The sequence below is a fragment of the Neodiprion pinetum genome, chromosome 6, assembly GCF_021155775.2.
Source record: "Neodiprion pinetum isolate iyNeoPine1 chromosome 6, iyNeoPine1.2, whole genome shotgun sequence".
Classification (NCBI taxonomy): domain Eukaryota; kingdom Metazoa; phylum Arthropoda; class Insecta; order Hymenoptera; family Diprionidae; genus Neodiprion; species Neodiprion pinetum.
Window position 1 is genome coordinate 27797367 of NC_060237.1, and position 15853 is coordinate 27813219.

General features: G+C 44.3%; 1 protein-coding gene across 3 annotated transcripts in view; it reads right to left on the bottom strand.

Moving 5' to 3' along the window:
• Positions 1–15853, bottom strand: part of LOC124222390 (atrial natriuretic peptide receptor 1) — a 104109-nt gene that overhangs the window by 10666 nt on the left and 77590 nt on the right. For all 3 annotated transcript variants that reach the window (XM_046633286.2, XM_046633285.2, XM_046633284.2), the window contains exon 17: positions 3757–3906. In XM_046633286.2, coding sequence (XP_046489242.1) covers positions 3757–3906 — 150 coding nt within the window. The remainder of the gene's footprint in view (positions 1–3756; positions 3907–15853) is intronic.

Below are 15853 nucleotides of genomic sequence, written 5' to 3' on the forward strand. Positions count from 1 at the left end.
GACTTCTAGTTAGATTCGGCAAGCTAGGCGCAATTTCCGGGAACCTTCAGCCTCCCGCCGCTTTCAGTTCGGAACCTCGGATTTTCCAAGTTTGAGAACGTCGAACTTGGAGCTTCGAAGGACACCTCAAAGGACCCGCCGTCGCCAAACCCGACACGCCACAGGCTTCGCGGTTACCGATCCGCCGAATTTATCCACTCCGACTCTCTTCTTCTTACTTGTGACTACTTCGTCATAGACGTCACAGTGCTTAGAATTTTTTGCTCCGCGGATCCTTTTCGAACCTTTTACCGCCATCGTTTTGATGGATCGAACAATTCGATCTCACTTCTGTCAGTCTGGTCTCCCCCTTCTTTTTATATTTCACTTGGCGAAAATACCCAGCTTTTTACAGGATCTCGAAAGTTTGACAGGTAATCCTGACGTTATTCTGTCAATTACAGTCACGCAATGAGGCTCTTAATTTCGGACGTCGCGGAAAAATTTCAAGCTCTTCGTTACGTCCGAGTCGAAAAATGTGGCACGGTCCCTTTGTAGGTAGGTACTTGAGAGAAACTCGTGTCTGCTATTTTTCATTTTTCCCCCCTTTCGACGTCCAGCTTATTAACAAAGGCTCGGCCTTTGAGTTTCTAGGTCGCGGTGTGGGTAGAATGAAAAGTTAGTTTTGAGGATTAGGCAGAAAACTTGTGCAAAGCTGCTCGGCGACCGGAATCGTGCCACCGTAACGAAAATGCGCGATGTCAAACTTTTAGGCGTTCGGATCCTCGAAACTCGGCAATATTTTCATATCACCTTTTGAATATCCTTGAACAAAACGTGAGAAGATCGCGAACGACTCGATAAAATTGCCACTGATCACCGCGGCTCGGCGTAACGTTCGTTTTGAATTCCCAGGGGACGTCACCCCGAGAGCAGGATTAGAAAAAAAAAAGATAGCAAGAAGACAGGGAATAAGAAAAAAGCGGGTTGATCGTGGCAAAGAAAAAGGTATTAATCCCGCGATGACTGGAACGCGTTTTATCGGATTTAGCATTCGTCTGCTTTCCTCGGAGTTCGGCGAAACGGGTTCGTTCGTGTCTCGGGAAAAAAATCCCATTAAATTCAAAACCGTAACGTGAACTCACCGAGTCCGAAAGACAATGTGACGCACGAAGCGTGCTGATATTATGTCACACGCACACATTTCTGTCGGCAGGGAAACACGTATCGCGTTTTGCTGCGGGATATTTACTCGGGAAGATACACATAAAGGAGAAAATTTGTTACACATGTCCGCCGACTACTCCCCGAGATAAATTCCCGACAACAGATATACAATATTTGTCTACTATGTTTCTAATAGATTCTGGCAAATTACATATCCTTCGGGAATATGCGTATATGCATGTACGTGTCGCGGAATTTTACGTTCATTTTATTTTTTCCTACACATCGACGTCTCTCTACGACTTCATCTCGTACAACTCTGGTAGAATTAATTCGTTGCGCTTGTAGAAAAATTTTCAAGATACTTCATCGACACGGCACGCGGCGATCAATGCGGCAGAGAAAATAGAGAGAGCGAGCTGAAAGCCTTCGACGCGAATCGCGTACGTACGAAGTGTGTATGCAGGGGTGTTCGCCTACTATCGCGGTAGATTTGACCTAATTTCACGTACCATTTACGCCCGGCTCGATTGGTTTAGCTTCTTGTGAATTCATGGTTTATTCATCGACCAATGATCAGCACTTCTCCGAACGGGGTTTCCGCCACCGCGTTTCAAAGTTCAAACTCTCTCTCGCTCCGTACCATTTACATGAAAATTTAACCTCCGAGCGTTCTTCGCGCGCCAATAGCGCCAAGATCTTGGATTACTTCGTCCCAAAATTGGCCGTGCAAAATGCAAAAAACCTAACGTCTTATCCCACGACGCAGGTTGATCCTCTTCGCGAATAATCGATTCTTGAATTCCCATCCGACAAAGTACGAATAAAAAAAATGCGATTATCGTGCCGATAAAATGATCAGGTGTTTACCTTTCGTGAGATTCGACGAGGGTTCGGTTAGTTTGTACAAAAATTGACCAAAATCATACAATAAAAAACTCATCAACGAACAACGATTCCGTACCAGAGATATTTTGTCACGATTATGAATTGTGAACTAGGAAATTTTACGTTATTCAAATGTCGTTAGAAGGAAGTTAGGAAAAACAAAACTCTTTACGCCCGAGTGAAAAAATTTCGGTTCTATCAAACCCGCGGACAGCCATCTTCCGTTGGTGGCGTAGCTGCTTAGAATAAATCCATATCGCTACTCGCTACTAGCCAGACTCTAGCTGCTGCTGCTGCTGCTTAATATTCCATGGAGATTTCCAATTTATCTGCCCGACGGGTTCCAGCCTTTTTTTCAGCCTTCGGGAGAGAGGCGACGGAACGCCGACGGCATCGCAAAAATCATTTTCAGTCGGTTCATCTCTGAGTAGGTATATCATGTATACGTAGAGCTTAAAGCCCGAAGGCGTGTAAACTGCGGTTGACATGGATCGTGTACTTTAAGGTGCTAAACCGATCCGAATGACGAACGTTTTCCTCTTTCCCTGTTTCGAGCTGACCGACTAAGCGAAGAGTTCGAACAAGAAAAGCAAGAATACGCAATTTTACTGCCATGCTCGAGGAAAACTCATATAATCGTTAATTAGTGATAAACCCCCGGCTTTGTTTCATCCAAATTTCTTCCCTCTTGAGACGCTTCCCTTCGCCTCTTCGTCCATAGATTTTACTTCTAATGAAATCATAAATTTCGCCGTAGCCACGCGGTAAGACGATGAGAAATTAACCGCGCGGTAATTCACCGGCAAATTAGTTACACGGAGGTACCTAATTATTAATCGAGAATTTATCGATCCTGTACATAAGCCGCCGCTACTGAGCGTTCTACGAAACTAGAAAAAGAAGAGCTCTTCAATTTATTACAAAATTTAAGTTGCGCTGTAATTACTTTATTCCACCCGCCGTCTTTATTCTTGATTATTACATAATACGCGTACCGCCAATTCTAGTCGCGGAATGCAGGATCAAAACGATCGTGATTATTGTCATCGAAACGGCGAATATCTGGGTGAATAGTTCGAGCTCCGACGGAATATTCGGGGATCCATGGCGACGAAGGCAGGTAGCCGAGGCGAATTCACGGTTCGATATCCTGCACCTGGAAAATGGCGTTGGAGAAAGCCGCCGTGCCGCGATTAGCAAAGGGACTCCCGGGGATCCCGAAGCTATTATCGGCGTTTCTTTTGATTCCCGGCGCAATGCTCGGACTCTATCCCTGGCCTTGTGCGAGGATATGATACCTACCTTTAATCCCGGCGGGCTGCCCGAAGCTCCGGGAACAAAGGGAGAACACGAGCATTGTAAGAAAATCAGTCGAATTATGAGAAAAATTCTTCTAAATTTTGCTCATTTTTGTCGATGTATCTTTTCTAGACGACCTTGTATATTCGGATCACCCGAATTCCAGTCGAAGGAAAAACTTTGGCGTCTTTGCACACATTTCCAAATAAGATTCACGGACATTTTCAAATTTCACGCATTCCGGGAACTCGATCGTTATACATACGTCGTATTGCTCCGAAATTCATTCGCGAGGCGAAATTGAGCCGGGTTGAATTTCGGCCTTGAAATGCGAGGCGGATACCGCCAAGTTTTCTTATTTCTATACGTTTTCATCGTTTCTTCTCCTTTTCACACGTGGTAAGATTTGAAAAATATTCTTACTTTGGGAGTAGCTGATAGAGCAGCTCCTCGCACTTGCGTTTCTCCTCGAAATAATCAGCGGTCCGTTCCTCGACGAGTGTCTCCAAGTTATTAGCGTACTGCTCCATCCGGGAAAGTAGATTGTCCAGTATATTGCTGCTCTCGTAATCTCTGAAACACAATTTTTTCCCAATCAATCACCGTCTCTATCCCTCTCTCTCTCTCTCTCGTTGCGATTTACTTCTAGCCAAGGCATAGGGGGGAAATGAAACAAAGCAAATAAAAACATCTCAAGAAAACGGGATCGAGACGTAAACAAACATTGATAAAAAAATTCATCTCATCTCTTTTCGAGCCATGTTTTTCCCTGATTAACAACGGTTATTGTATAAATACAACAACGTTAACTGCAAGAAACAAAAACCGGCGAGCAGGGATGTGATTTCCATGTCTGATATCCAGCAGGACTGAAAAAGGAAGAAATCGGGAATCGAATCGAATTTTAAGTTTCGTGGATGACGCAGCTGACTCTCGTTATCGAGTAGAGAAAAGCGAGGAAATGTCAAGGGTCAAGTGGCGTCCGCTAGGCTCATCTGACGTTCGTAGAGGCAAACGTGTATGCCTGTACATCTATGAATGTATGCATGTACGTAAGTTGTATGTACGGCAAATAAGTGGGACGTCTCGTATAATGCCTCACTACACAAGGTGTATGTATAGAAAAGCTGAAAGCGACGGGATTGGACGAAAAAACTTTTCCCCGACGTTCCCCGAATGCGTTCAACTTTACGAGCGGTGTTTCTGCAACAGGACTCAGGAACGAACTCCGACTAACAAAACCAATTAACGTTCGCCTCGCGGAGACTGAGGGCACTAAAAAGTAAAAAAAAAGAAAAAAAGCCGACGAAAAACAAATTTGACGAAAGCTTTTTTCACTCTATAAATCAAATTTTTTTTTAACCACCTACAGGACAGTGCGAGCTTTACTTCTGCAAGCTCTGTTTTCACTCGGTCAGCTGCGTACGTGTTAAATAACTTGCGTTTTGCGATAGACGATAATACAAAAAATTCATAAATGTGTTTGTAAAACGGGGTGTAATAGCTGTGCGGCATATTCGTCGGCACGGATTGATTAACGCGACGCGGAAGTTGGAAGAAAGGCTTTACGGCCTTTCTCAGTGTCCAAATTGGTCGCGGGTGCCGCTTAAACGGCCTCGGCGAATCGGCTCGAAAGCACGAAAGCACATCGCCTCGGTCCCTGGATGAAGATCGTGATTTCGGTTGGATGGGTGAGGGAAGAATTCGTCGCAGAAATAAGAAGAAGCCGCAAACGTCAGCAAGAAGGAAAAACCAGTCAACCCCGAAACAGGGGTTGCAAGAAAAATTCACCCTAGGCGTGAAGAAGATCGCGACTTGAAAATTTCCTCCGTTTCCCCCTTTCTACCTACAAAAATCCCTGTCAGTGAACACGAACGAGGATAAATATACAAACAACGTTGCGCTGTGCGACGTTTGTCGCTTCCGAATTACCCAATCACGCCCCTGCATAGTTTGCCGATCGAAGTCACGATCTCGACGCTTCGTCACGTGCCGTGTTTGCCGGATTGCGTCGGTGCTCCGAAGCAACTTCTGAGAAATTAGCGCGTGGCGAGCGGCGCAGCTTCGACTCGGTCAGACGCGATTTAGCCGCCGTCTGATCAAAGCGGATTTACTACTGCCGTCTCTGCCCGACCCGACACTCGGCTCGACTACTGCGGCTTCCGTCGAATGTTGCTAAGCACGCTGATCTCCTCTCCTGAAATACGTTTGACGCTACGAGTTTCTCGGTCTTGAGGAAAAATTCTATTCAACGTATAACCCGGAAGTTTCTTGCGGCTGGTGGAGTGGATGTATTCACTCGAAAAAATCCGTTCATGCGATAACTGGAATTATGGATTCACTGTAAAAAAATGTATAAAAACTCGGAAAGCGAAACTGCTCGAAGTGATTTTTGAAATCCTAAAATTTCCATGCATTATAGGTATAAAATAAAAAAAAAGAACGATAAAAATATTTGAGAATTGTAAAACTTGCCGATCAGTTACGAACTTTGTCACGACTTTATAATTCGATCTTGATATACGTGTAACGTGATTCGCGCAGTTTCGCACGATGTTTGAGTTGTATAACAAGCCAGAAGTTTGCAGTTTCGGAAACGTATAAAAAACTTTGTATTTCGCTGACAAAGCGAGTCGCGAAGAAAAAATGTATTTAGACAGCGATGAAAATTTTTTTCCTGGGTAAATAAGCTGCAGCGAGAATTCAGCGGGTACGTTGAGCGGCATGCCGGAGCAAATTTGTCGCAAAAAATTTCTCTGTACGAACAGGGGAAAAAGATGAGGGTATGAATTTTTTAAGCTTACATGCGGTTAAGCTATGCGTCTATAGGTATAATAATAAAAGACCTGCAAAGCTCGTTACGCGGGATAAGAATTTAAATAAAAATTGTGTGGTTTACCCTCAACGGTGCTTTTATAGTTACCGTTCGCCATGTTTCTTTTTCCTGCTGATTAAAATAAGAGGGAAAAACCGAGAAGGGCGAAGAGAGAGAGAGAGAGAGAGAGAGAGAGAAAAGACGAGAATCTAGCGAGCGATCGAAGATGGGTACATAATCAAATGTCAAAGTTTCTTGACGAGAATTCTTCGGGTTTTATATAAAATAAGCCATTCGTCGAGCCGCGTTACTGTGTGCTGTATAAGTGTAAATATACCTTCCGAGCGCCGGAAGGTAGGAAGATTACTTGCAGGGTTGATCAAAGCGAAACTGAAACAGGGTGTAGCGAGGCCGTTGTAAGCTCATTTTCGGAATGAAATTTGATCAGCGGAAATTACTGACTTCAAAGATTTTCAGCTACAGAATCGAAGGGCTGCGCGGTGTTCATGTATTAACAAAACTCGCAACAGTTTTACGTGTAATGTCAATAAGTTAATAACCGTCAAACGCCCCGGCCTTGGTTTATTAATAATTCACAAAATATATGACATACGTAGAGAAATGAAAAATTCGTAGGAGAGAAAAAAAATTAACAACTTGACTGTACAAACACGAATAACCGAAATATTGAAGAATTGGAAAGAAAAAATCATGAAAATAACGAGGAATCGATCGAGATGATTGAAATTGTTGGAAAATATTGCTAGTCACTTGAAGTCGCGTAAATGTAACGAAGAAATTACATGACAAGCGTTGGAAATCATAGCACTAATTGCGAACTGGATGATTTCCATCTTATCTGGTGTTTTCTATGATTTCCACTTCTCAGATCGATTTTTAATAATTTCCAGCAATTCCTAATGATTTTATTCAATCTCCATTGACTCAGTCCGCTTCGAAAATCACTGTAAATCGCGTAGATCGCTCGGAAATCATTGAGATTAATCGGTATTGAATTTATAAGTAAACGAGAATCACACGACCAGCTATAAATCAACATAAATCACTCGAAATCGACGTTAACGAGTTAGAATGATTAATTTTACTTCCGAGATAATTCTAGCAACAGAATACCGAAAGTGAAAGAAAATTCGATTGAAACAAATCCGAGAGTGTTTCTTGACAAGAAATAACACAGATGCTCCGCAGGATTAAACGCGGAGTCGAGCGTTCACTCATATAATGTCCCATTGCAAGAATTGATACGTCCCAGGATTTGTTTTATTCATTTCAGCGAGTGTTTCTGGGCGGCGCGGTTTCTCCTCGGTTTTTTCGAACAACCGCACCGCGACCAGCCTTCCGATTTATCAAAGGGGCAAATAACCCCGCGGTCGAATCGCTGTATCCAATTACGACGGAGGTTCGAGCGACGTTTCGGCGCCGTAAAGGGTCAGCAGAGATCCTCGAGAGGCGCATGGAGCGTCGGGCCAGGACGAAGAGTCCTGCATTCGGTGAACGGCCCCGAGAGAGCCTTTGAAATAAAAGAGGAGAGCCAACATTTCCGCGATATCGCAGCTGCAGTCTGCGGTCGCGGATCAAGAGCTGCCCCGTAAAAGTCTGCAGAGTCGAGATTTATCACCCATTTCGCGATCTCGCCGGCGGCGATTAAATTCTGGATGATATTACACGCGGGACGTTTCAGACCGATGCAACAAGGGATTTTCTTGCAATCTACAAATGAGACGTATTAAACCGATAGACAACGATGCGATGTTGATGATAAACCGTTGATTAATATTCCTGGACAGTATGTTAGTCGCGTAATGAGGTTAAAAAAAAGGCTTTATTTCGAACACGTTGTAGGCCCATTTTCCGGCGGGTTCCTTAATTAGACATCTCTTTCTGAGCAATTAACGCCTGCTTCGGATAAACGACGCCTTTCAACTTCACCCTTTACAAAGAGAGAAGATTATGGAGAAAAAAAATTAAATTTTCCCTCCTACGTGATGAGAGAAAATGTGTTTTTTGTTTTTCTCCTTCCTCTTTTCGCTGGCATTTTGAAATCCTGTCAAAAGAAGTATTCAATTCTCGCTTTGGTACGTGTACATTCATTTTGTGTACGAAATACGAAAACGGAAAGGTAAATATATTCACAACACGAACCACCGCCTCAAAGATATTTCGAGTGGCATTAGAATGAGCTTGTTATACAGATAACAATTATTGTATCGTATAAAAAAAATCGTGGCAGTAACTAAATTGGAGAGGAAAGGGGGTAAAACCTTTGTCACGACCGTACATATTTTGACCCTTGAACTAAAACACGATTTCCCGTAATATAAATAGGGAGTATACTTTACATCCGAGAGTCGAGTTAATGCAAACAAACGATATATTTCTTCTTTAGTTAATTTTCTCTTTCACCCTCCTCGCCATCTGTATCAATTTGATTAATTTCCATCTTTCAGTGAATTCAGAGTAAAAGAAACACAGAATAATAACAGCTCTGTACGGTGAGTAGCTACAGAGTTTACAGTACCTGACATAAATTATGGAAACAGTTACGGAACGTTACAGTTGGCCAGGGAATTTTCCCGACGACTTATCAACCATGATATTATTTTTTATCCGTTATATCTGTCTGACGTTTTTTTGCGTTGCAGAAAACGATCCAACGGGTATATAAGAATTAAATTCGTATACCTGTACGAGAAGTCTTTCCCGCGGGACATCAAGTCTTTCCGGTTTTCCCATCCTCGGGAAAATATTAGGTGGGAATACGAGTACAGCGAGAGGGGGTTTGAAAGTTGGGAAAAAGATATAGCGCACAAGTTAGTAATTGGCTGGGAAGTAGTTCCGCGCTATACATAAATTGCCGTTTCGCATCATCGTCAAGAGTTACGTTTCGAATTTTACGGTTTTGCACGTTCTTCTTTTGCGAAAACATCGGAGTACGACGATATCAAGGCTAGAAAATCGGCAAATTAAAAAATACCTCAAGTTTCAAATTTTCGAGGTTATAATTAATTAAACAGTGAAACTTATCTGCGTTAAGAAATTATCGCGCCTGTGCAAACAATTCACCAGGCTGAAGTTAGTAACGTTATCGTAATGAAACATTGAGCAAAAAATCACTATTTTCCTAATCTTACAACGATTTTTAAGGAAATAAGATTTAGAAATATGAGTGTGTTTTGTTTTGTTGCGGTTTACTGAATTTCGTACAATTCCAAAATCGTGAAATAACGGTTTTTTCTCAGCATGAATCGGTACGATAACGTTACTAACTTTAATGTGGTAAAAATTCAACATTTAGACGCATCGTTTTACCGAACATCAAAACCAAGACCAAACGAGGTTAATAAAGTCATTCGAGAGTCGAGTTAGGATGGGTTTACGAAGAAAGCAACAGAAAAAGAAAAACTGTCAAAAAAGGAAGAGGGTAAAAAAAATATTCACCCTCGACTCAATTGTCGGAGAGAAATTTAACCCGTTGAACAACGGGCTTGATGCCATTGCCAACCCTGCAGGGGGTAAACTGACGATCCAGTTTAGAAGTGGCTCAATACCATTCCGATTCCAATATCAACATTTATACGGTCCTCGAGTTCCTGGAATAATACCAGATCCACTCTGCCGTTTTGTACCTACGTATCGGAAATTGTGTTATATGCCCTATTTGCGTATTTATACATATGTGTACATCGGTCGTACAGCAACGTGCGCGCCGCTGCATCGCTCTACACTTTATAATCCAGAGCAGGGCATAAGTATGTCTGTATAATGTATGCATAATATAACTGTACGATACGGCGTCGGGGATTTGTAACGATGTGTGGAAGAAGAGCGCGGCACGCACACGTTCGTGCGATAAATTATTTATCCTAATTGACGTATGGGTGAAAAATACACAGTAAATACGTAAACGATGAACCAGCCGCGTGCGAAGGAGAAAAAAAAATGAGTAAAAACTAAAGGCACAAGTTAAAAAATGGAAATTAGCAAGCTGATTAAAAAGGACCGTGAAACGTGCGTGTACGCATATTCAGACGTAGAGGTATAAAATATGTATCATTTTAAATTCTACCGTGCACTTGACTCACTCGACTTCGCCGAGTAGGTGATATTAATTTAAAGTGAAACTGAATTTCAGGTAAGTAAAAACGAAGATTAAAAAAATTACCTTTATACGTTGAGGGATATTTTTAATAACAGAGAGACTGGGCGATTGAACGAGTTGAAACAAGGCCGAGATGACTGATTTTCCAAGGTTTCCTCAACGAGGGGGAAGAAATGAACGAACGAATATCGAATGAACGAATGTAAAGAAAACGTTGAAAAGGCATAGAAACCCCGTTTATACAAACGCGGCGCAGAAATTCACAGAGTCTGTAATTCTCGACGGTAAAATTGTACAGTCAATCGTACTCAATGTAGACGAACGCTGTATAAAATACGTGTATAAATACACAAACGCACCTCTCAATTTACGATTCATATAATAATAAAAATTTTATTCCCATGCCGTAAAATAGCCCACCTATTATACCTATGCATATAACATTGGTTTAGACAAAAAAAAAAAAAAAAAAAGCGAAGCTAAAAAAAGTGAGTCGTGAATTTTTCTTCGTTTTCTTTCACGCCTTCCAACGTCTGTCAATTATTGGTAATATTCGATCATGAAACGTGCATGACTGCGGCGATGATAATAAGCAGACGATGAAACGTCCCTAGTCGGCACTTGGCGGCGTAACGCACTGATTTACGAGAGGTTCTCTGTTTCATTATTATTTACGGGAGGCCGTGACTTTATGGAAATCCAATACTAGCCGACTTGAGTGCCTCGGTCCTGCACCTCGGTTTCACACCAGCAGCCCACTCTAGGCGATGCTCGGCGTGTCGCGGATACCCGCTCGCACGTACCGGCGGCATGCATTTGCGTCAGTCGGTATATTAATCAAGCAGAGATACTCTCAAAGCCTCAACGACCCGCCGCGATTAATTGCCCACCCAATTCTATCAAGTGGGAACGGTTATATATGGCCTAGATCAGGTGGGATACGGTCTCGAGTGTACGATATACGCGTCACGCCGGCCGAAGGTTTTTCAAATCGCTAGTCGTCGCAGACCCGATTTCAACCAGCGTGACGAGTAAAAACGTCCACGAGGACGGTCGGTTTCCACCTTGGGATTATTACAGGCAATTGTCAATGTGCGGATGTCATTGGGAAGGAATACTTTGTACGAGACTACACGTAGGACATGTATAATACATAGTTTCCGGGCACTGTGTCAAGAGCGCATGATATGTACCCGAATGGGATACGATATTTTGGTAGGCGCAGACGAGAAGTCTGCGGAAGCGATTTAACCGATTAATCGGGCTACATGCTTGAACGTCGAAGGAAAGAAAACGACTGACGAAGAGTCAGAGAGATGGAGATGGAGGGATAGAGAGAAAGAGAGAGAGACGGAGAAAAGACGAGGCACGTGCAGCATGCGAAATAGAAAGAAATCGGCAACAGATGCTTGTCTCTGAGATATACGCGACTCCTTTGCGAATCGGCGAAACTTCTTCAGGCTTCAGGTTTCCCTCGAGTATAAAACTCCGACTTTGACAAACCGTATCGCTGAGCAGCCTGACAGGGAAGATGAACAAACTCTGGCAATGACCAGGAGAGAAAAACGTAGCTCGAATTTTCCGTTTCATACGTCTCGAATTCGATTGAAATCGAAGGTGCGGAAGGTCGGAAAAACTATCAGAGGTCAAATTTGATATTTTCGAACGGACCGCAGTTAGGCTTCCATCATTTGAATCTGCATCGTAGACGGTACAAAGTGTCCTCCTTGATTCTCGGGTGTCGCGGACAGTCTCCTCGAGAAGACTCGCCGGGACATCGGATACCGGATATTGTTGGGTATGCCGAGAACTGGATGAAGAAGCGAACGAGGAGGACAGCGACGCGATCGATGCATCCGGGCGATTTGTCCGCTGCTCTTTTTCCACTCTAAATCCGGAATCGGAGGTCGAGTTTACGATTGATGTTCCACGGACACACTGAGAAACATCCCCACGCGTGACGGTCGGAGATTAGAGATCCACGGTGCGGGAAAAAAATTAAAGACGTGACTCATCCCGGGTGAAATATGCGCCTCGTACCTTTAGCCGAGTATCACAGGCCTGAAAACGGCAGAAGACAGCGATCCGCGTCGTCTGGAGTATGCGGTACGTATACATAATCAATGGCCACGCGTATCAAGTCTGTGGAGCAGAAGCAGTGTGCGAGTGCGGATGAAGTGGCTGAGGCGATGGGACGAGGAGGATGAAGATCGCGTGTATGGACCACGGTGAGGTTTTCAGGTCACCGTTGAATACCTCGAGGCTTCCGCACAGCCGGTTGCGGTCTGTCGTAGGCGCGCAGCTACGGTGGAATTTCGCAAAAGCCGGTTGACAGTATCATGCAAATGGAATGGAAGCGTCTGGCACGTTGTACCTCGGCGCTGATGCGGACTGCACACAGGGACATATTGATTACCTGGACGATTGAAACGGGAAACAAAGGGCCAGAGTAAGCGTGCGCCACGCCCGAGAACGATTGCAGTAGCCGTTACGTTAACGGATGCGTGGAACGTGTGTTAGAAACAGGCAGCGAGACAAGTTAGAGGCTGCTCGATTCGGAAGCTGTCAATCGCAGAAACGATTCCAGGAAAGAGAGTTCCATGTTTCGTTGAAAGACGGATATTGTGGACAGTGGACTCCTCGATCCAGGAGCCGATCAATACCCTCACTCACGGGAAGGTTCATCCCACCCGGCGACTCGTGGCAGATGGAATCGAGCACGTATTACATTATGTCGCACTACGTGGAGCCTTCCTTTCTTCGGGTCATCTGACTCCAGTCTGGCACATTGTACGGGACTCGTGACGCAGAAGAATGCTATACACTTCAAGTCCAAGGCGATGTCACGTGTAAGACGAAGGTCACTCGAGCGATATGACTTGTTGCACCTTCGTACATGCCAATGGCGCACGTACCTGTCGTCGGACAAAGGAAATATGAAGTCAAATACAGTCGCTGACGTATCGCGCAAGCGCTTCAAACTTCGACACTCGGTATTCGAAATAAACAGCATATTCCTCTATGGGAATAGGAACGCTTTGACTGTTGATGAATTATGAGAGCCGACTCCTTCGAGTTTCTAGTTCACGGTATGCGCGTTCTATGACCGGTTTAACTTCGCGGTTTACAAAATTATGGCAACGGTTATACGTTCATTTGGCAATGTGTCTGGATGTAGAGGAAGTATCCACAGTACGGTAGCAGACCGGGGTCTGCATGTGGAGCGAAAGTTGAACCCACGTTTGGTTCGCCACCTTGTACTTCGGTGCGTTGCGAGAATACACGCGAGTTTGTATATTCCGTCCAAGTTTCTAGGCATAAGCAGATTTGGAAAACTTTCAGATGTGTTCAGCATACTCGAACACGACGTGCAGCGAGTTCATTCGATCGTGAGGATTACCGTTCGACACCGAAAGCAGCAAAGTTGTCGTTGTCACGATCAGTAGGAAGAATGATCTCTGGTGTGTTGCCGTGATGTTTGCAAGTATAAGTTGGCAACCACCGTGAGCACCGTCTGCGTTGCGATTGGTGGAAAGCATTGATTTTTTGGTGTAGAAACAGAACTCCAGTAGGGATGACACGGTGGCGCGCAAAGTCAGGTGGCTTTGATCTGTCCATCGCCTTCGTGCGAACTGTCAACGCGTCGCGTTTGAATTTTTGTAGCGGGATATATCTGGATGCGGAATCGAGGGAGGATTCTCACCGAGTTAACTCCGGACCAACGATAACCCGAGGCTCGTATCTGTCGAAGTATGTATATCATCAGGAGCCCGGAGAGCGAGAAACTAAAGCGATTTGATCCCAGGCGATTGGACTGTCGCGAGAGGCGCCGTCGAGATGAAAGAGAAATGGTGTGATAGAGAGAGAGAGAGAGCGAGAAAAAGAGAGATAGAGAGAGAGTGAGAGAGTTTATACACGTACACAGGATTTATCGACTCGGACATGGCGATTTTCAATCAATCCCAATCAGCCGATGACCCATTTCCAATCCCGGCACGAACGCGCGTGCGGTGTCGTTGTACTTCCGTGCGGAGCTGCATCGGTGGAGCTGGAAGTCCTGCGGGATTTAACCCACCAAATTATGATGTGTCGTGACGTGACAGTTCAAATTTTACCGCTTCAGGTAGCCCGGCTGAATGTAATTATCGTCGCGTGGATCAAGCTCTGCAGCTTTAACACGCGTGTCGTGTAGAAGATGAAGAGAACGAGCGGCGTGTAGGCGGCGCAATTAGACTTCGAGCAATTAAATTAAGTTGACGAATTTCAACAGCTTTGCGGGAATTTTAGTGAGGTGGGGGGGGGGGGGGGGGGGGGACGCAGCTGGAAACCTAAAGTCATCAAGGAAAAAGGTGGATAAGAAAAAACAGGAAAGGTCCGTAATCTCTTGCGAATCATCAACACGCGGGCGTAAACGAAATGTGAGATAAACTGTTATATGCGCTATACGTTATATATTTATACATATAATATGGGTATATAAACGATAACATCGTAACATGGGAATTTTTAATTTTTTTCCCCTCCACAGCGTAATATAATTTTTACACGAGTAAATCGTATCGCAACATTTTTCCCAGATATTGTGTGCTTTTCCTTGAAATGTAAGGACGCGTGGTAACGAAGGAGAAGAAAAAAATGAAATTCAAATGAATATAAATATGATGTGGGTATATGTAATACGAGTGGCGGAAGTACTTGGCGCGAAACTCACGGTATACGTTCCATACAATGTGGTACAGAGATGAGATTTGAAAGGGAGCAATTTACGGTGAATAAAATTGGACTCAGGTGTGCGAGCCAGGAGAGAGTTTCTTATTAACGAGGCGCAAGTTTTTCCGAAAGCGAGAGAAGCAGAAGAGTAAGAAGAACAGCCGGAGGGGTAAAAAGAGAACCAAATATATCGCGTGGTCATAGAATACACCTAGAGTAAAGGGCAACGGCTACAACCCGCCATGAACAGCTGATGATAATTGAACATTATTCCGGATAAAGCGTCAGCGAGGTCACGTCGGGAAGCCCGGGTTTATGGGATGTCGCGTCGCCCTAATTCCCCTCTAAATTTTGGGAAACAAGAAATAATACGAGCTCGCTAACGGGCTGGGAGATAAAGCCGACTTGTAGGTGGGAGCGCCCGGCGAAAGGAACGATGGGAATAACAGTGCCCGACGAATGAAGGGTCGAAGGAGGAAGAAAAATAGAGCCGAGAAGGTGAGCTGATTAACCGTCGAATTGAGACGAGGCCAGCTGAGTACGTGACGCGGACAATGAAAAGAGCCGAAAGTCATTCTCGAGCACGTACAACCGAGTGTAGTACACATGTACCGCGGTGCATTGACTCGGAGCGAAGTCGTCGCTTCTTTTCACCTGCTACCAGCAGCAGCTATCCCTCTTAAAACCTGGAGTCGAAATGAAACGGTGGCAAAAGTCGAGAAGAACGGTGTCATTATGTGAAGGGGAGCTATGCGGAGAACGTCGAACGATGGAAATCAACAATTCAATTCGCTCGCTACGTTACTCAAGGGGTATGAGATTCTTCGGGTAAGCCAAACTCCTTATCTCCGAATTGACATACGTATTTGCGAACC